This window comes from Mustela lutreola, chromosome 4, assembly GCF_030435805.1.
Source record: "Mustela lutreola isolate mMusLut2 chromosome 4, mMusLut2.pri, whole genome shotgun sequence".
In the NCBI taxonomy this organism is placed as follows: Eukaryota; Metazoa; Chordata; class Mammalia; order Carnivora; family Mustelidae; genus Mustela; species Mustela lutreola.
Genome location: NC_081293.1, coordinates 174,452,332 through 174,474,212, shown reverse-complemented (window position 1 = coordinate 174,474,212; position 21,881 = coordinate 174,452,332). Strand labels below are relative to the sequence as shown.

Sequence of the window (21,881 nt, the reverse complement as noted above, 5' to 3'; positions counted from 1 at the left end):
ATCCTCATAAATAATACATTCACAGAAGTAGAAAAAAGCAATGTATTTTGAGTCAAAGCAAATTGACAGCAAGGGTAATGTATTCTTTTATCACAGAATACAGAGAAAATAGTAGGAAGATAATGACTGGTATTAATTCCTGAAAGTGTTTAAACATGCCAATTAGGTAGAAAACAAGGAAATATCTTGGTGAATACTGAAAATATTCACCTGTTACCTTCTTCCCTCCTTCCTTGCCTTTTTGGGGGATGGGGTGGGAGGGAGGACTTTTGTTTTTAATTCATTTATTGTAGAATTCATAAGCATTTTCTAACTGTATATATTTTTACTTTTAGCTTTTATAAGAGAAATTATCAAGGGGCTATCAGTTTGTATTCTAGAATGTCAGAGTTTATAAGGACTATTAAATACCACTATACTTATATTTATGCACCCCTTTAAAACTGCGCATTTTTGTCAAATATCATAAAAGTTTAGTCCTCTGGCTTTTACAGTTAGGATCTGCCGGGATCCTTGTGCCTTTGCTTCTCTCTGCCTGAAAGCATGTTTTTAAATGTTTCTCCCTTCTTTCACAGGAGCTGGCCATTAACATTGCTTGTCCTTGTCTCAGGAGGTCCCAGACCTCCTAGTCCCAGACCTAATAGGTCAACAAATTCTTGTGGCTTGCCTACTGAGGCTTGTGACAGTCCAGCAGTAGCCTGCCTTTGTTGGCATAGGTTTTCGGAATGGATATCCTGGATTGCTTTTCAAGTTCTAATTTACTAATATCTTCCTGGTAACTTCTAAGCTCTCTGTTTTCTAATAAATTCTTGGTATACTTGGAATATGTTGATTAGGTCCCTTGTGTGACTTCTCTAAGCATGTTTTGTACCTTATTACCATTCCTAGCACAATGTTCTCTAATTTTACACAAGTCTAATGGTAGAAATGTAACCATGGCCTTCAGTGATAAAAGATAGTGCATATTCAAAGGCCATGGTTACTATTAAATATTTTACATCACCAAATAGGATACCAAATGTTGACAAAAATATGAAAGGAAGTTATCAAAATCTCTATCTTGTTGGGAGATAGTACTTTTACCTTGCTAGATAAAGGAGATCTAAAAAGAAATTTAAGACAATTATCAATATAGAACCCAGAATCCTAGCTACTCTGGTGGTAGTGTGGGGGGGTTGGGATGAGAGGAAGATGTGACCAGGGCACAAAGAGGACGCTTCTGATATACTGGTTATGGTCTTCCTCTGAACCTGAGTAGTTCTGAGTAGTGGGAATGCTGATATTTATTCTTTAAACTGCCACTCATTTTGGACCCTTAATGTATTATTTACATAATTAAATGTTTTTAGTGAGTAAACAAGCAATATCTAGTGAATAAAGATTTAGAGATGTCGGGGTAGAAAAATTTTCCTTCTAGTTTCCTTGGCTGGTCTAATAATTGATGTAAGACAGATTAACAGGAGAAAAACAAATTTAATTTGAATGTACATGAAATATGAGGCTCCAAGAAGTGACCAAAGCAAGCTGCTTTAATATTTCTTAGACAAACAATAAATTTATGAAGAATTGACAGAAGCTTGAGCTCTGGGGATGGTAAGTTAGTAAAGAAGTAATGAGGTTTGCTTATACAGTCTCTTTGGCCTTAAAGTCCCTGTTTCTGGTAATAAGGATGTTTTCTACCTTCCCGTACGGATGGCTGGGGAAGGTACCTTTCATGGGGGAGATGTATTTCCTGGTTTTAGGGGCACAAAGAAAGAGTCAGACTCTCCTTACTGTACTCCCTGTGCTAAAATGGCATATATTGGAGTGGCCCGTCCGGAACTATCAAAGAATAGTTGTTGAAGATGTGTGTTCTTGAAGGATCTGAGATGGAAGGCAGTTTCCTGGGAGTTCACAGGATCATGAGTGAGCACAGTTCTTTACACACATATTGGTTTTCATTTGTCTTACTCTAATGGAACTGGCAGCGCTTTTCCCTTCACGTGTTGTCCTTGCGCCAGGGCGTCGCTAATCCTGTCTGTATTGTTCCAGTTTTAGTATCGGTGCTGCAGAAGAGAACACGCCTTTCCCTTCATGTAAAGTGGCAGGGAGATGGGGTAAAAGATGAAACTCACTGCGTCCCCCAGTGATGGTTTGCGGGGTCGTCAGTATTTTTCTCTTTGGAGAACTGCGCCTTGATGTAGATGGGGAATTGCAAATAATCGTAGAATACAGTATAAGTACTTTTGAGGGATTTTGGCATTAGAGGAAAAAGCCAACAAAGGAATGCTTATGAAGAGAATTAGTTTAAAAGATGAGCAAATTCTGTGTAGACCTATTAGGCTGTGTGCACATGACGACGACAGATCTTTGATTTCAGTTGAAAGACAATGTCGCAAAGGATTGGTTTGCCATATTTAATCACATGGCTCCAAATAAAGATGAATATGTCCCGGGAATCTATTCCGGAGCTGTCACCTGGATGGCCTTGACCGTTCAAGGCTGTTCAAGGCTAAAGATCCCACACACTGAATTGAGAATTTTTCTCCCTTAATTCGAATCCATTTTCATTTATAGTCTTGTTTCAGCTCTACTTTATCTCAGACCATCTTAATTCTAAGAAATGGCAAAAATTCTTGGCTAAACCTTTTCTAGACATCTCAAATAAAAATTAAGCCTCTTTTCCATTTTAATTGAACCCCTCTTTTCCTTCTGGCACATGACTTTAATTTCAGGAGAACAAATTGCCTCTGGATACTAGTTTCCTCGGTCCCTGAAATGGCCTCTGCTTTACTATGCTCACATTATGCTGTTATCACTGCCGCAGTAGGAGAGGAAGACGTCACAGTTACTCAATTTTTATTAGACTTTTCCCCATTTTTTTGTCTATCCCAAGCTTTCTGAATATGGTTTATAAAATAAAGTTCAAATAATGCCTTGAAAAGGGTAAATGTATTTTTTAAAAAAAACAATATAAGAAAATCCATATTTTTATATGGCAATTTATTTGTAGCGGGGCTCCTTATTTTGTTAAATCCCACTTTTGTGTGTTTTCCTCAATGGCATTTTCTTGCTGCTGTGCTGCATCGCATGTCTGCGATCTCAGAGTTAGGAGAAGTATTGATAAGATTTTTTAATATCAGGTGTGTGCCAGTTGTGTTTGTAAATACGCTAGGATGAATTGGTGTGTGGTAAAGCTGAGATGCTACTAATTAAAAGATAAGCCAAGAAAAATGTTATTTTGTTACGATGATTTGAAAAGCCAGATGTCGACAGACTAACCCCATGCCTGGGAGAGTGTATTGGGAAATTAACTGCAAAACGTTCATATTTTTATAATGCCTATTTCTTTCCTTTTGGTAGGAGCTTTTAAAAATCATATAAGTTAATAGACTTTCCAAGAAGTGTTGGGGTAAAGTCTTCAGCATGCAAACAAAGGTTTCCACGAAACCATCTCCTATATAAACAAAATTTTAGTAATTTCCCCCAGGCATCTGTAATAATGGGGTTATAATTTATATTTGAATAAATAAGACATTTCAGTGGCTACATATCTTTACCTTAACCTAAATTCTCACTGCACACTGTCTTTTATACTCTAATGTGCTAATTTTTAGAACAGCTTTGAAATTATTATAAGCTGTAAAACTTACTGTTATTTTTCTTCTTGACTGTGCCATCTGTCAAAAACAAAAGCAAAGACAAAAATCTCATTGAGCTGCGAAAGATTCTGTATTGCTTTAATGGGACTTCTAAGGAGATACATCTGGCTGGAAAAAATATTAATGCTGCATCTTCAAGAAAATCTTTGTTCCTTTATTGCAGATGGGGAACTCAAGGTGATTTTACCACCACCCATCCTCGGCCTGTGGTCAAAGTAAAACTCTTCACGGAAAGCACTGGGGTCCTGGCCCTCGAAGATAAAGAGCTGGGAAGGGTGAGTTGTGCTCAACCATGTGTGTTCAAGGTCACACAATTTTTACTTCTTTCGAGTCATAGTTAAAGTACACTGGTATGTAGTGTGTGAATTTTCTGTTCATAAACTGTGTAAAACAATGTATTTGTAGTTTTCCACGGTCCCAGATTACAGCTCCAATTTATTAAACATAATTGTCAATAATATAGAAAGTAGTGTGACAGGCTTTGGGTATGAAAATGTTGTGTATGTAAGATCACAGTCGGAGACCCACTTTTCTTACCACGAACTGGTCAGTGGATGCGAAGGACAAGCCAACTTGTCCTTCTTGGTGAGAGAGAATTCTCATTTAAACATTTGTGTCGATGAGTTAAAAGCAGCATCTTGATATTTGGAATCCTCTGTTTGGGTCCGTTATGATCAGACTGATTACAGAATACCTAAGGCTACATCTCTCTTACCTCTCCTATTTTCCCTGTGAGGTCCTTTCCACACATCTTTTAACATTGAATTTTGTTTTTAAAGATTTTATTTATTTATTTGACAGAGAGGGACCACGAGAAAGCAGAGAGGCAGGCCAAGAGCAAGTTGGGGAAGCAGGCTCCCTGCTGAGCAGAGAGCCTGATGAGGGGCTTGATCCCAGGACCCTGAGATCATGACCTGAGCCAAAGGCAGAGGCTTAACCCACTGAGTCACCCAGGCACCCCAAACATTGAATTTTTTATGCTGCATTCACTTTATACCTAGAATATATCCTCTAATGCCAGTATTTCTCTACTGTACTCAGCTTCTTCTGACAATTAAAAAAGCATTCAGATTAGGGTAGATTTGTGATCTTAACACCTTTCTGTGTGAAAGTTCATCTGCAGTCTCATTTATAAAGTAGATGGACTTCAGTGCGAAGGCTATGAAGCTATCTTCTGTAACATGGATCTCTTCTTACCTAGACCTGAAGACTGAATTCATAGGTGTCTTCCAGAGGTTAAAGCCTTCGCAAATCTTCCTTGAAAATTTCTTGTGAAGACTGACAGCTTATGTAGTGCTAGATGTTGAAAGATACTGGGATCATTGGGTATATTGGAATTTTTTTCCCCTAAAGTTGTGACTATTCATTGCAAAACCTTCTCTTCTGCCTCCTTGAGATTATTTCCATTTCTAGGAATTTTGTGAATCTGTACCCACACTCTAGAGATTGAGTCAGTATTCACATTCTGGATTTTGTTTTTTGCTTTCTTGCTACGTGTATTTATTAAGACTTAGGAGCTAGGCCATACCATTCATTCATGTGCTTACATATTTGTGCACTGATCCATTCATCAGAAGTATACAGGTAGCATAATCTCACAGAAGAGCCCTGGATACTACCTTTGGTCTTACGGATTTATGAATCGGGATTTTTCATTTAAACTATTATTCCATCAATTTTACCCTATTTCCTTAAAAGCCGCCATTCTAACTCTAAAGCTCTAATGTAATGCTTTAGACTTATTTTTTTAAAGATTTTATTTATTTATTTATTTGACAGAGATCACAAGTAGGCAGAGAGAGAAGAGGAAGCAGGCTCCCCGCTGAGCAGAGAGCCGGATGCAGGGCTCAATCCCACAACCCCAGGATCATGACCTGAGCTGAAGGCAGAGGCTTTAACCCACTGAGCCACCCAGGCACCCCATGCTTTAGATATTTTTAATTCATTTCTCCACTGGCCATATATATGCAGGTTTTAAGTTAGCTATGTAAATGGTATGTTTTCCAGTCAGTTGTATGTCTGAAAAAAGCCTCATGCCCCTTTGCTCCCTTCATACAAGACCACTTTTCTTTCTGTGCCAGAGTTTCTGAACCCCAGGACTATTGATATTTTGAGCAGGAAAATGCTTTGTTGCTAGGAGCTTTTCTAGCAGCATCTGTAACCTGCAGTCAGATGCCAGTAGTTCACCAAGTCCTAAGTCAAGATGGTCAAAATGTCTGCAGACATTGCCACACATCCGCTGGGACGTGCGCATCGTCACCCTACTTAGAAATCCATTGAACTATACTAATGATCTGAGTAGGTTCTGTGATGATAATTATCATTTATGTGTTAATGACTTCCAGTTTTTTATTTTTCTTTCTTCAGTGTTCGGATTTGTATATCCAGTCTGCATCCTTGGTATTTCTAGTGGCATTTAACAGTTATCTCAAACTAAATATTTCTAAAATAGAACTTACGATTAGCACCCCCATAAAGTTTTTCAGAGAGTTGGTTTTCAAGCCAGTGACCTTGACATAGAATATTCCTATCTATTTGCAAGTTCTGTCAGCTTTCCCTAAATTTATTCTGACTATATCCACGTCATAGTATCTCCTGTACCCTGATTCAGGACACCATCCTTCCTTGCTGGTAATAGTTTCCTCATTACTTCCCCATTTATCATCTTGTCCCCTCTGAGCTAGCTTTCACACTTCAGCTACTATTATCTATTTAAAATTCAAAGCAAATCACATCATTCTCCCTTAAAAGATTCCAGTCTTCTCATTTGTTTGGAATAAAAATCAGACTCCTCATCGTAGTGTAGCATATCCAAGAATGGTTCTCAGGGTGGGACCCTGAATCCGCAACAGCAGCATCTGGAAAATTTTTCAAAATGCAGACTCTCAGGCCTCACACTGGCTCTGCGGCACCAGAAACTCTGAAGGCCGTGGGCTGCAGTCTGTTTATCAAGGCTTCCTGGTAATTTCACCAGCGTTGAAGTCCGTCGCTGTACGTGCACTGATTTCTTCTTCTGATTTCATCCCCTGTCTCAGCCACCTTGCTTACCCTCATCTTTCCTTCAGACTCCGCGTTCTTTCTGTGCCTCAAACATACCTGATTCATTCCTGCTTTAAACTTGGGATTTGGGGACGGGTTATAGTCTGAGCCCATGCGCATACACAGAAGAAACTGGTGATCCTCTCTGGGTCATAGAGCTGCTAGTAATATTTGCTATATATTTAACTACTTTTATACTGGGAAGCAGGAACATTTTTTTTGGTTTTTTGCTTTTTTAATGTGAAGGAAAGGGCTTACATGATCTGAAGTTTATAGTCTAAACTTTTAGAAATAGATATCTGGGGATCTGAGTTTTAAAGTGAAGTTTTCTGGGGCGCCTGGGTGGCTCAGTGGTTTGGGCTGCTGCCTTCGGCTCGGGTCATGATCTCAGGGTCCTGGGATCGAGCCCCGCATCAGGCTCCCTGCTCCGCAGGAAGCCTGCTTCCCTCTCTCTCTCTCTCTCTCTCTCTCTGCCTGCCTCTCTGCCTACTTGTGATCTCTGTCTGTCAAATAAATAAATAAAATCTTAAAAAAAATAAAAATAAAAATAAATAAAGTGAAGTTTTCTAATTAAAATTTTGCATAGCAGTTGCATTCAAAGAGGAGCAACACTGTCCATGAAATAGATCCCTACCAGAAGGAGATAGCGCCATTGTACAGCTGGTAAAATGGCTAAGGGAGAAGAAAGCTGACAATAACGAATGTGGACAAAGATGCAAAACAACAGAAACTTAATCTCTGCTGGTAGAAGTGCAAAACTATACAGCCACTTCGGGCATACAATTTGCCAGGTGTATTTTTTTAAGTGAAACATAGACACGCCATATCAACCCAACAGTTGCCCTCTTAGGTATTTACACAAGGGTTTATTAGTAAATATCTCTAGGGGAATGTTTATAACAGCTTTATTCATAATCACTAAAATCTGGGAATCAGGGGCACCTCGGTGGCTCTGTCAGTTAAGCATCTGCCTTCGGCTCAGGTCATGATCCCAGGGTCCTGGAATCGAGCCCCGCATCAGGCTCCCTGCTCCATGGGAAGCCTGTTTGCTTCTTCCTCTCCCACTGCTTGTGTTCCCTCTCTTGCTGTGACACTCTCTGTCAAATAAATAAAATCTTTAAAAAAATAAGATAAAAACCGGGAGGAGTAAAGGTCCTTCAACAGAGGAATGGCTGAACAAACTGGGGTACGTGCATAAAATTCTATTCAGTGATAAAAAGAAATTAACTATTAAGTCATGCAACAAGATAGATGAAACTTTAATGCAAGAGAAAGAAATCAGACCCTTCGCCCCATTTAATCCTCTTTGAGAACAGTGGTGACATTTCTGGGTTGAGACAGAGAAGTGAGAATCCGATTAAGACCACTCAGCAAGTGGGAGAGTCGGTATTTGAACTCGGGTGTTTTGACCCCAAAGCCTATGTTCTAAATCATTAACTAGTACACCAGATGAGATGACGAAATTTGGCAGTATTGTACAAATTATGGTATGAGTGTGAGCCAATTTAATTTCATGGCTTAAAGCAGGAACGGGGTATTATTTAAGCTAATGTCATTTTATGCATCGTCCTTTAATACATTTCATATCAATTTGTGCCATGGTTTGCATCTTATTACAGTACACTGGGGCTGCTCTTTAATGTAACGGTGCTTCTCAACTCTGTGTGTGCGTAAGAACCCTCCGTAGGGAGTGTGTGAAAGGACTCAACCTGTGAGCCCACACTTTTTTTTTTTTCAGTTGGTTTGGGGCGAGCCCAGACCAGGAGTATTTTAAGCACTTTCTCAGGAGACCGTATGTGCATGTAAGGTTGAGAAGCCCGGTGCCAACAGTATCACTGGGCAGCCAGGGTTGAGACCTAGTAAGTCACAGGGATAAGAAAAAACCTACTATAGCATATAGTTTTGCAAAATGGTGGTTTGAGTTTAAGTAGGCAATGGAAGGTTATATTCTTCGGCAAGTGCTTGTGATGCAGGTTTTGTTTGTAGAGGGCAGGTGCAAACACCTATTTATGGAAATGGAGGTGGCATATGGAGATTTTTCATCTGAATTGGTGGCCAACCCTCCACCGGGTGCCTTAGGGAAAACCTGGAGGCAGAAGAACAAATTTTTCATATTATGAGCTTGGGCTAGCAGGCACATAGTTGACCAGTCAAGCACCCAAAATTATATAGCTCACCGGTGATTCTGTAATAGTGCTGGGTGGTGGCAGGTGGCAGCTACACTTGTGGTGAGCAGAGCATAAGGTATCAACTTGTCAGATCAGTAACATTGTGTCAACTATGTTCAAATAAAAGAAATTCAAAGATGATTTTGTTCCTAAAACTTCAAAAGTGAGGCTTACTTAGCATAGCCGTAGAAAAATCTAAATAAGTATGTCACAGGACATCTCTTTGTAGACAGCAAGTTTTCCACTGAGTCTCTCAGAAGGAGTTCTTGTACTCCTTAGTAACTTTTAAACTTGCTGAAAGATGTTCTTGAATACAAAATAAACTTTTATTTACTTTTTTCCATATTTAAAGATTTATTTGAGAGAGAGCGAGCCCAGAAGCAGAGGGAGAGGAAGAGAGAATCCTCAAGCAGACTCCCTGCTGAGTGTGGATTCTGATGCAGGGCTCGATCCCAGGGCCCTGAGAGTATGACGAGCTGAATTAAGAGTTGAAGGCTTAATGGACCGAGCCACCTGGGCACCCCCAAAATGAATTTTTAAAAGTTGACACCCAAGTAACTTTTTAGTTTTAGAAGCATCGCTCTTAAGACATTCTCACTGTTGTTAGAAAAAGCCTAGTGTCTATTCATTCGCTTTGAGTTGACAGCCTTATTCCTACATCTTCAGGACACACGGGAGAGTGCTGGTCCTCCTGCCTCTCTGAGGATGGAGGTTCCTGCAAATCAGAGAATCTGTTTTCCTTTGCGACACCGTGGAGCCAGAGCATCTTTCTTCCAACTTGATTAGATAATATTTTAAGATTGCAAAAGACTTAACAGTTTGCTTACCTCTTAGATACACATTTTGAGAGTAGTCCTATTCTTGAAATTAAGGTTTTTGAGTATTTCTCTCACTTTTTCTGTTTGAATATCTGTACTTCCATGTAACATTTCTTGAGATGTTCATCCCTGATAATTCACAGTGACAGTCACCATGCTTGATTCACAAATACAAATACTATATGGAAACAGCAGCTTGCCGTTAATTTCAGATGCATTAGAATTGCTTAATTGATTAGTCCATTAAAATGAACTATTACCTTTCAAGCAGCTTGTAATGGCTTAGTGTAGCAAGTAAAAATTAACTTATATATTTGCCTTCTTTGCGGAGTTGTTTCTTCTGTTTGCTTTATGAAGCATCAAAGGAGATATATCTGAAGAGTGATCAGAAAATGCACAATTTTTGTTTTTGAAACTTGACAAGAAAGAAGTGACACAGTGGTGTGTTAAAAGATCTATCTTCTTGGAAGAGAAATAGTGTCAGTTAACCAATTAATCGGTCAATCTAATATTCTCTCTTGTCCCTCTAGTTTTTCTGGAGTATATCCTTTTCTGTTATTCTCATTCGTACAGCTTTGGGTGAGTTGAATTCTCTAAGTTCTTCATTAATGTTAAAACTTTTAGGAGTCACTTTAATTATTTTATCCAAACTTAGCAAATTTAATGGGATATCCCCTATATAACTGGTTAGAACCCATCAAGTTTAAACATTTCTCTAATTGCTTGGTTTATACACAGTCTTCAAACTTCCACTATCAATATACAAAGTAATAAATTATGAGTAGACTACAGATGTTTTGAGTAAGCATCCTAAATTTTAAAAAATATACAGTTAACTTAATAAAAATCACTTTGGGACTTTTTTTTTTTTTTTACTCAAACAGTCAAAATTTATATTTGAGGATTAAAAAGTAAAGTTTCCAGCATTATGTGAACTTGATTCATCTACATATGAATCAAGCTTTAGAAAAGCTACTAGTGAAATCATAGTAGTATTTATAACAAATGTGTATATATAAATATACGTTTATATATATATATATGTACATTGTATACACACACACGCACACACACACACATAAATACGTAGTATGTATTTTCTTCACTTTGCAAGCAGAACTTACTATCTAGTTTTATGGAAATTGCCAGCATTGGATGACTGCTACCGTGCCCAGCAAATTCACATCCTCTACTGTAAAGTAGAATGGAGACTCGTTTGCATCTTATGTGTGTAATTCAACTCACCCTATACTGTGGACATTTTATAGTTTTAGTGAATAGTGTAGCATCTCTGAAACTACAAGTCACAGAAAAGGTCTCCTTCCTCCTTCAGTCCACTCATGTAGCCGTTTGTCCCAGAACCCTTCTGTCCTATCTCCAGAGCCATGCCAGTGACAAGAGGCAAGACTGCAGAGAGGTGGAAAGAGCCAGAGATAATTCTTCATACATGGCGCACATTCCTTCTAAATACTTTTTCTCACTGCAATTAATTATGTCTGGATCATTAATCATGTACTGTGAGAACTTATGGTTCAGAGTCTGACTTCAGTTGTTAGTGTCTCTACCTCAGGCCCTCTCTAAGCAGTTGGCTGGCCTCTTCCGTGTAGCAGTGAAGGAAAGCATTTTCTTGCAGAGGATATAAATAGGCATCCTCCATGGTGGGTCCATGTGGGTGGTAATATTAGCAGAAGTTGACATTTCAGATTCCCTATAGTAATAGAGGTCTGGCTCTCTCCCACACAAAACAGATATTAGACACATGCACATTATACTTATCTTTTATTTCTAATAGGTGAGGTGTTATTTCAGTATGGTTTTAATTTGCCCTTCTCTAACAACTAATGTAATCATGTTAAACATTTTTTTGCGTGCTTGTCAACCGTATGTTTTCTTTGATGAATCCCCAATTTTTAATTTAATTTTTTTTTTTTTTTTTTTTTTTTTTTTTGCGAGTGTGCATGCATTAGCTGGGGGCAGGGGCAGAGGGAGAGAATCTTAAGCAGGCTCCACACCCAGCATGGAACCCCACCCCAGGGCTTGATCTCTCTCGAACCTGAGGTCATCACTTGAGTAGAAATCAAGAGTTGGGTGCTTAACCAACTGAGCCACCCGAGTGCCCCCCATACATACCCAATTTTTAATTGAGTTGCCTGTTGTTCTCGAGTCTAGAAAGACCATAATAAATTATTTACACCTTCTTTATCAGAGATATGTTTTGTAAATATTCTCTGGGTCTATAGTTTGTCTTTTCATTCTGTTAACAACATGCTTCAAAGAGCAGGAGTTTTTCATTTTGATGAAGTCCAACTGGTGAATTTGTTTTTATGGCTCATGCTTTTGGTGCTGTATCTAAGAGATCTTTGCCGAACCCACGGTCAGAATTCTTTGTTTTCTTCTAGAAGTTTTATAGTTTTAGATTTTCACATTTAGATCTTTGATCCATTTCTAGTTAATTTCTTATATCTAGAGCTATGTATAACTCAAAGTCCCATTTTTTGATGTATGAATATCTGGGTGTTCTAGTACTATTTATTGAAAAAACTTTCTTCACGGAATTTCCTTAGCACTCTTGTTACAAATCAATTGTATATGTATCTGTGGTCTATTTTTGGATTCTCTAGTCTGTTCCATTGATCTGTTTTCCTGTCTTAATGCCAAAGGTGTGCTGCTCTGATAAGCTTTATCGTAAGTTTGTCATGTCATATCAAGGACTGGTAGTTCTCCAGCTTTGTTTTTTTTTTTTTTTCCCCTCCAATTCTTTTGACTATTCTAAGTTCTTTGCTGTCTCCTTTGAATTTTGAAATCAGTTTGTAGCTTTCTTTAAAAAACACTCAGTGTTATTTTGACTGTGATTTCATTGTATCTGTAGATCAATTTGGGAATTGATCAACAGTATTGGGTCTTTTGACCCATGAGTATATTATATCCCTCCCTTTATTTAGGTCTTTCTTCATTCCTCCTAACAAGTTTTTGCATTTTTTTGTCTGATCTGTCATTGAGTATTTCATATTTTTGGTCCTATTCTAGATGGTATCATTTTGTTCTAACTTTTTAAATTAGATTGCCAGTATATTGAAATACAGATGACTTTTCAATATTGATCTTGTATCCTGCAGTATTGCTAAACTTACTACTTGTGGTACTATTTTGTAGATCATTTTTCCATAAACAATATTGTTGTGTAAAAATACACTTTGTTTTTCATTTCTAAGCAGATTTTAAAACCATTTCTTTTTGCCTTATTGTACTACTAAAACCTCCAATACAGTGTTGAAAAGATGTAGTGAAAATGGGCATCCTTGTCTTTTTCTCAATCTTTTGGGAAAAACATCCAGTCTTTTTCTTCAACATTAAGTATAATATTAGCTGTATAAGGTTTTTTGAAGATCCTTGCATCAAGTTGATAAAGTTCCTTCTGCTCATTTTTATTTATTTGGGCTGTCATATTTACTATTTTTTGTGATATCTCGGGTTTAATTTACAATACTTTTTCTATTTCTAAAAGGTGGGAGCCATTGATTTGAGAAAAATCTATTTTTTTCTAAACTAAGTATTGGTACTATAAATACCCATTTGCTAGTCATTGTGTTAGTAGCATCCCACAAATTTTTACCTTCATCCTTTTGAAAATACTAAGTTTTATTTTTATTTTTTTTTTTCCTTTGACCTTAGGTTATTAAGCATGTGTTATTTAGTTTCCACATATTTTAGGGTTTTTCAGAGTTCTGTTATTAATTTCTAATTGAAGTCTGTTACAATTAGAGAATATACTTAGAGAACTTTGATCCTTTTAAAATTTACTGAGGCTTAGTTTATCACCCACAATATGGTCCATCTGGTGAATGTTCCACATGCATTTCTAAAGACTGTTTTTCTCCATTGTTTAATAGGGTGTTTCAGAAAAGTCAAAGAGTTTACATTATTGATCAGATCTCACATATATTTATTGGTTATCTACTTTTTTAAATCAGTTTTTGATAAATTGTTATTAATCTCTGGGTGTACTTTTGTATTTGCTCTATCATTGTTTTGCTTTTTGTATCTTGAAGATCTGTTGCTAGGTGCCTAAATATTAATGATCTCCATATCCTTTTTCCTGATTGATTTGTCATTATGAAACGACTTTCCTTATCCCTTGTAATATACTTTGGTTTAAAATCTATTTTAGCCATCCCTGGGGCGCCTGGGTGGTTCAGTGAGTTAAAGCCTCTGCCTTCGGCTTGGGTCATGATCCCAGGGTCCTGGGATCGAGTCCCGCATGGGGCTCTCTGCTCAGCGGGGAGCCTGCTTCCCCTTCCCCTTCTGCCTGCCTCTCTGCCTACTTGTGATCACTGTCTGTCAAATAAACAAATAAACTCTTTAAAAAAATAAAATAAAATCTATTTTAGCCATCCCAGATTTCTTTAAACAAGTGTTAGCATATTATCTTTTTCCATCCTTTAATCTATTTCTTTACTTTTAAAATATGTGTATTTAAGCAGCATATATTGGGTTTCTATTTCTTATTCAATCTGGCAATCTTTTAATCATTATTATAATTTATTGGTATGGTTAAGTTTAGATCTGTCATTTAGCTATTTGTTCTGTCTTTCCTGTCCTTTATTCCCCCTCTTTTTTTTTCTTTAGACTAGTTGAATATTTTTATGGCTCTGTTTTTTTCTTTGTTGACTTATTATCAATAACTTACTCTAGGTGTTGTTTTAACTCATCACAGCCTAACTTTAAGTGATATTATTAGACTATACGAGTCTAAAAAACTTACCATGATGTATTTCCATTTCTTGTTGAAGGTGAGTCCTTTCAACAACATCTAATTGTTTCTGACCTACAATACATGTCCAGTTAATGTTGGGAAGATGAGTGAGCCAATGAATCTCTTGAACTTTGCCTGATTCAGTTTCATTTCTCCTGAGCAAAATTGGGGTAGACTCTAGCACAACTCCCTTTGTTTGAATGCCTGAGCTTCCTTACCAAGTGATAAACTGAAACAGTTGAAGGATAATAATCTGGTTTAGACCCTACAGCCAGAGTGAGGTTCTAGTAAGTTCAACCCTTCTCTTTTAATACATAGAGGAAGCAGTTTAGAACTTCCTCAAGTTGCTGCATTAAGAAAAGAAGTTCCTGTGCATTTTGGAGCGCTTCAAAGCTGCTTAAGAATATTCACCTTCATGGTCTTTAGCACTCCTACACAAAAGCTAAGTACTTATGTTCCCTACTATTTATTACCTGTAGTGTTTGAGTAAAAAACAAATTGTTTTAAGTAAAAGGTATAAGATTCAGATGGTTGAGCATCTGAAACTCAGAAGTTTAAAACCTGCTTCCAGAAGAACTTGATTCTGGTATTGGCTCTGTTAAAATAGCCATGAGAACAAATGGAGAAGTCACGGAACTTCTCAGTCTCTGCCCTGACCTTTGTTCCCTACTACCCTCTGTCTTACCTTACCGTATATTAAGTTATGTATCAAATATATTTAAGGATGCAGCTGGAGTTACTGAAGTTTAGACATAGTCTGTAACTTATTCTTCCCATCCTTCCATTATATGTTCTGGATTAACAGAGATAAAATTGAGTGGGCTCTAAAAATTCTTACAGTACTTCAATCAATAGATAGATAAATACATACATGTGTATTCTTACAGTATTTAATAACCCAAGCAAGAACAAAGCTACGTTAGTTATTATAATGTTTGTAAAATAATTAAGGGAATAATTTGTTGGATTGAAGAAGGGGGATATAGCGTTGGAAGTGTCTCATTTAACTTCAGTGTCCAGTTATTTACATAACAACAGTAATGCCTATCTTTTAAGGGTGATGTGAGAATTAATTTAAATTTCACAAAGCATTTTGAGGCATTCAGTTGAAAGATTCTTTATAAATGCCAGGCATTATTATAACCAGGCTAGTAAAAAGGAATGCGATAAAGCTACTCATGCAGTATCCTCTAATAGAAACTGTATTGGTAAGGAAATATAAAGGTTACTGCTATTCATAATTTATGGTGGAGGGGAATAGATCAAGAATAATAATGATGCTTTTCTGTCTAGATAATTCTTAAAAAACACAGATGAGCTGTGATGGAATATATTGCTCCATCCAAGGAGAGGTAGGAAATCGACACCTTACAAGCAATAAAAGTGATGTATGAAGATGAATAAAGGCCACTATCTTTAATTGAGCCATAAAAAATATAGTGACAGCCTTGACTATGTCTTTCAAAATCTTCAAGAAAGACGTTGTAATAAAAGAAATAATCGTTGATCATTTGGGTATAAGAAACTTTAAATTTGTTGGAAATAAAAGCATGGTGATTTTCATCACCATGAAACCAAAATAATCAGCCTCATTATTAATCATTTAAAAAATTTATAAGGAAAGTTAAAACTTTAGCAAAATAAAGATTCAAAAGATTTCATCTAAGCAGAATGGTTATGGGTATGAGAGAAATAATCACACACAAAAACCTCTTGTTAATCAGACAAAGCTACTGATAGAAGTCTGTATTTAAAAGTATCTTTGAATCACATACTTGGCAGAAGAAATTTAAAAGGTAAATTTAGGGGTTTTTTAAAATCAAATCTCCACATTTCATGTTCTTTTATGATCAAATCTCAGCCTTTATTTTCTGTATTCATTTCCTATTGTGACTGTGACAAATTACCAAAAACAAGACAAATTTATTTTCTTACATTTGTGGAGGTCAGAAGTCCAAAAGGAATCTCAGTAAGCTGAAATCAAGATGTTGGCAGAGTGGAGTTCCTTTCCAGAGGATCTAAGGGAGAATGAAATTTATTTTTACCTTTTTAGCTTTTATTTTTTTAAAAAGATTTTATTTATTTATTTGACAGACAGAGATCACAAGAAGGCAGAGAGGCAGGCAGAGAGAGAGAGAGGGAAGCAGGCTCGCTGCTGAGCCAAGAACTGGATGTGGGGCTCCATCCCAGGACCCTGGGGATCATGACCTGAGCCGAAGGAGAGGCTTTAACCCACTGAGCCAACCAGGCTCCCCTTACCTTTTTAGCTTTTAGAGACTCCTTGTATTCCTTGGTTCATGGCCCCTTTCCATGTCCAAAGCCATCATTGGCCAACTGAGCGTTTCTCACAACTCATGGCTCTCACACCCACTCTTCTACCTTCCTCCTCCCTAATAACTCTGGTCATTGTATTGGGTCCACCTGGATATCCTAGGATTATCTTCCTATTTTAAGGTTGGCTAATTAGCGATCTGAATTCCACCAGCTACCTCAATTTTCTTTTGCCATTTAAGGTAATCTATTCATAGTTTCCAGAGATTAGGTATGTAGAGACATCTTTGGGAAACTTACTCTACCTATCACAGTAATTTTTGGAAAGATGGGAGTTTTAATAAATTTTTATAGACTGGCCACATGTAATTGGCATGCAAAATCTGGCCTACAAAATTATTACTACCATCATTTTCTGTTATCGAATTTGGTAAGCCTTTTTCTCTTTTCACCTCAGTGAAATATCAATTTTAGGTTTGCATTTTTATTTCTAACTTCTCTGAGCATCTATCTATCCAGTTAGCCAACCAACAAATACTTGATAAGTGTCTACTCTAGGATATGAAGAGGAGTCATGGTGAAAAAGGCTTAATTGAAGATACTGACTTACATTAACCTAGAAGCCACGAATGAGATACTTGAAGACAGAATAGCTCCTGGCTTCAGGGAGCATAGTCTCCTAAATGCATTCTAAGAGCATCATAAAATGGTCCATTATGAAATAGAGATGTCAGCAAAGTTTTAGGAATAAATTATTCACTTTGGTTTTTCTTTTCCGTACGCTCTCCGCAGCCACCATCATGCAAATAACAAGGTTTTTAATCTCTATCTTTTAACAAGTTAATGTCAGGAGAAAGTACTGAATCTAGATAATATTTTTTTCTTTTACTGTTTTATTTGAAAAGGGCTATATAGTTAAATTTTTTTTAGTACTATATAGAAGGAAGGAGTTGAATGGTACTCTGTCAAACCAACTGCACATTAGGTAAGAATTTGGGAGTTTGGTTCAGTTCCGTATTATAAATTCCAGGATTCTTTCCAACTTTGAAAATAAAGGAAACTGGATTTAGCCTACGGACAATGAAGTTGACGGAAGACTTAATGCTAATCTTTCGGTACACAAAAGAGCATTGTGTTAGTTAGAGTGAGCAGGTGTTCTTTGTTTCAACTAAGTGGGACAGGAAGCTCTGATATTAAATCGAAGGGGAAATAATTTAGACAAAGCAGCCTCAGGTGTATTAAAACACTGGAAATTGTTACTAAGGATGTAGATTTCTCTCAGAAAAATATTTTGATTTATCTTCTCACACTTAAAATACAGAGGCTCTGATATTGGGGAAAATATATCTTAGTTATTAACATGTGCTAAATACAAATTTATTGAAATCAAATAAATTCAGTTAGTCTGTCTCTCAAGGTCATAGCTCTCAGGAAGGCACTTGGTACTTGAAAAGTTCACGTTTAAACCTTAGCTAAAGTATAAAAGCTTAGTCATTGCCAATCTTAGCTAAAGTGTAAAGTCTCCAGCATTTGAAGGAAGAAGATAAAGAAAAAGTCAGCTGAACCCAGAAAGTCAAGGTCTGAACCCCGAAAGTCAAGGTCTGTCATAGAGATAGCTCTACTTATCTGAGATGTTCCTTTACATGTGCCCTTAAAGAACTCTGTGTCTCAAGGACATCTCTGATTGTCAGCAAAAAGGATTTTAATCACAAATTGAAACAGGATTCTAGCTAATAGCATTTTTACTCTCTGTTTTAAGGATGTATTTTTAAGTCCAGTTCATCTCTCAGTTGGATGCTAGGACACCTCCCCACTCTTCTGCTCCTGGATGTATACAGCCGGGTGACACGGGATTATTCTCCATTCAGGGGTATAAAAATTTTATTGTCATTCCCTGGCTGAAAAGCATCTTTTAATTATTTGTTATGGGATAACCTATAAACTCCTTAGCAAAACACGCTCCTCCACAGCCTATCCCTAGTCTTCCTTTCTGCTGTCATCTGTCAGTACCACTTCCTATCTCCTTACCCTCTGCACCCTCCCTGGCTTTCTTGCCCCTACCTTTGCGAACAGTGCTCTTCTAGGCAAAGTGATCTTGCCGAACTTGCCCTATCTTGATCACCTAAGAGTTAAAGGAAGTGCTTTCCTCTTCCTCAGATAGATTTTTGTTCTTATAACTATCACAGTCTGGCCTCACATAACTTGCTGAGATCTTGAGTGGTTTCTCTGTTAAATCAAGCAATACCCTTTCCGTGTATACCGTGCTTACTTTCTCTTTTGCCATTTGGTACTGTTGGCCATTTCCTTCTCCCTGAAACACTGTCTACCTTGAACACAGCACATCACATTCTGCTTTTTCTGCCTCTTTGGCCTCTAGTCTCAATTATAGAGTTCTCTGCCTAATTCTCAAAAGTTAGTGTTTCACATTCTTTTCCGAAAAATATTGTTGACTATATTCCCTATGCTGTACTTTTTATTTCTGGCACTTATTTTATAACTGGAGGTTTGTACCTCTTAATCCCCATCACTTTTTTGGCCTGTATCCCTATCCACCACCCCTTGGCAACCACCAGTTCTCTGTATTTGAGGGTCTGGTTTTTTCTGTTCTTTGTTCATTTTTTTTTTTTTAGATTCCACATGTAAGTGAAGTCATAAGGAATTTATCTTCCTCTAACTTATTTCATTAAACATAATTGCTTTTAGGTGCACCCATGTTGTTTGAATGGCAAGCTCTTGTTCTTTTTTATGACTGAGTAATATTCCATTATGTATTTATATTGTATCTTTCTCTATCATCTGTTGATGGACCCTGGGGTTGCTTTCATATCCTGGCTATTGTAAATAATGCAGCGAGAAATACAGGGATAAGTATATCTTCTTGGATTATGTTTTTGTTTTCTTTGGATAAATACCCAGTAGTGGAATTACTAGATCATATGATAGTTCTATTTTTCTTTTTTTATGAAGAACTGCCAGTCTTCTTTTCCACAGTGGTTGTACCTGTTTACATTCACAGTGCATGAAGGTTCCCTTTTCTCCACCTCCTTAGCAACACTTACGTTGTATCTTTTTGAGCTTAGTTATTCGGGCAGGTGTGAGGTGATATCTCATTGTGGTTTTGATTTGCATTTCCCTCATAATTAGTGATGTTGAGGATCTTTTCATCTGTCTGTTGGTGTTCTTATATGTTGAGGAGATAGAGAATTGATGTGGCAGAAGATCTGATGAGCATTTGTATTGATTGAAGTCCTTATGGGGGCAAGCAATAGTAGCTGACTGGGGGTAGGTTCTGGGAACAAAAAAAAAAGATCTGGCCAATTAAGCTTGGGGAAGGGCTTGAGAACTAAAGATAGTAGTTAAGAATATTAGCATAGCTTTGTGTGCCTTTTTCTAGAGGGCCACTCTTTTTTTTTTTTTTTTTTTTTTAAAGATTTTATTTATTTATTTATTTGACAGACAGAGATCACAAGTAGGCAGAGAGGCAGGCAGAGGAGAGAGAGGAGGAAGCAGGCTCCCTGCCAAGCAGAGAGCCCAATCTGAGGCTCGATCCCAGGGCCCTGAGATCATGACCTGAGCTGAAGGCAGAGGCTTAACCCACTGAGCCACCCAGGTGCCCCTAGAGGGCCACTCTTAAGGTGACTCAGTGCCAACAGCCTCATTTCTATGCCTCAACTTCTTCCCCATGTCTTGCCTTGTAATTCTTACGTGTTCTTTGAGACTCCCAAATGGAATAATTTCCCTATGCATTTTGTCCTGATTTCTTCCAGAATTGGTGGTTGTACCCATCTTTGAGCTAGAATTGTATCAAGTATGTATCTCTATCTTAAGACTAAAATGCAAGTATTGTGGTCACATACATTTTTTCTTCCTCTAGGCAAACAAATATTTATAGAAAATGGCAATGAATTGCTTGCCTAGCCCCAGGGCTTATCTGGCTCCCCTAGTTCTGGATTTTTCCTCCCTTAGTTTTTACATTTTTCAGACCTTTATTGAAATCACTTGGAAATTTAGAAGGCCTTAAATATATAGGTCACAACGTTAAAATAATGTGAAATGTGCACAAATGCACATGGCTTGAACTTTAATATTTTAATAGAAGAACAGTATAGGGGTGTCAGCTTGTGTTCAGATCCCATGAACCTCATATTACTCTAAACATGATGTATGTATAATACACACACACACACACACACACACACATATATATAACACTTCATTCTTAAGGGGGTTTTTTTGTATATTAAATTTGACAGAATTTTAAACAAAGCCTAAAAAAAAGTTGTGTTTTTCATTACACCTCAGCAAAGATGGCACGTAATGTTGACATTTTATTATGAAGAAGATAGGTTGGTTTTATATCTAAGGTTAAAAAAAAAAAAAAAAGATAAAGAATCATAAAATGTGTCCTGCTAAGTGACAAGATATTTAAAATGTTAGTGACAAAAATAAACTAGAAGAAGCAGAAATATGTACAGAAAGTTCAGAGAAATGAATAGCAAAGAATAGGCAACTTTGCTAAATAATAGAAGAAGCTAAATATTTTGCACAGAGCTATAATTAATTTAGATGTAAACCTGGAACATAGCAGTATCCTTAGTTAATTTTTATATCTGTTAAATATTTTAATTCCTGTGCCAAGTTCTAGTCAAGTACAACTGCCATTCTTAAAATTTTTAAGCACTTAGCTGTGAAAAAAGACCTATGATGCCAAACTCTGTTAATATACTACTTAGGTTACTACTAAATGCTGCAACAAACATTTCACTTGTTCAAAAGAGTAATAACACCTGCCTAACAGTTCCCATTGGGTGTTCCTGATAGATGGGGTAGATTTCCTCCATTTGGTGATTCAGGGCTGTAGTTTCTTCCATTTTATTTTATGGCTCTCATTTCTAAGCATAGGAGTTCTCTGCATTTGGCTAGCAGATGAGCAAAAAGGGATGAAGGCATACCTATATCTTCATTATTTTTGCCCAAAGTGGCGCTTACCACTTCTCTTCATGTTCCATTGGCTAGAACTGTCATGTATCCCTACTTAGATGTAAGAGGAGCTAGAAAATACAATCTCTGCCTTACTGACTGATTCTAGCAACAGCTCTATGCTAGTGAAAGCACGAATCCCAGTAAACAGAAGACCAGCTCTAGTTTGCCCCTGTAGCCAAATATGAGAATAGTTGTGTTACCCTTCCTC

The 21,881-nt window shown here is 37.2% G+C and overlaps 1 protein-coding gene and 1 non-coding gene across 22 annotated transcripts in view; one reads left to right on the top strand and one right to left on the bottom strand.

The window, feature by feature from the left end:
- The window catches only part of CADPS2 (calcium dependent secretion activator 2), a 533,537-nt gene that overhangs the window by 273,567 nt on the left and 238,089 nt on the right, over positions 1-21,881 (top strand). For all 21 annotated transcript variants that reach the window (XM_059171710.1, XM_059171704.1, XM_059171699.1 and 18 more), the window contains exon 7: positions 3,805-3,916. In XM_059171710.1, coding sequence (XP_059027693.1) covers positions 3,805-3,916 — 112 coding nt within the window. The remainder of the gene's footprint in view (positions 1-3,804; positions 3,917-21,881) is intronic.
- Positions 1,955-2,061, bottom strand: LOC131831014 (U6 spliceosomal RNA). The gene has a single exon (XR_009353532.1). It is a non-coding gene; the product is annotated as a U6 spliceosomal RNA (small nuclear RNA).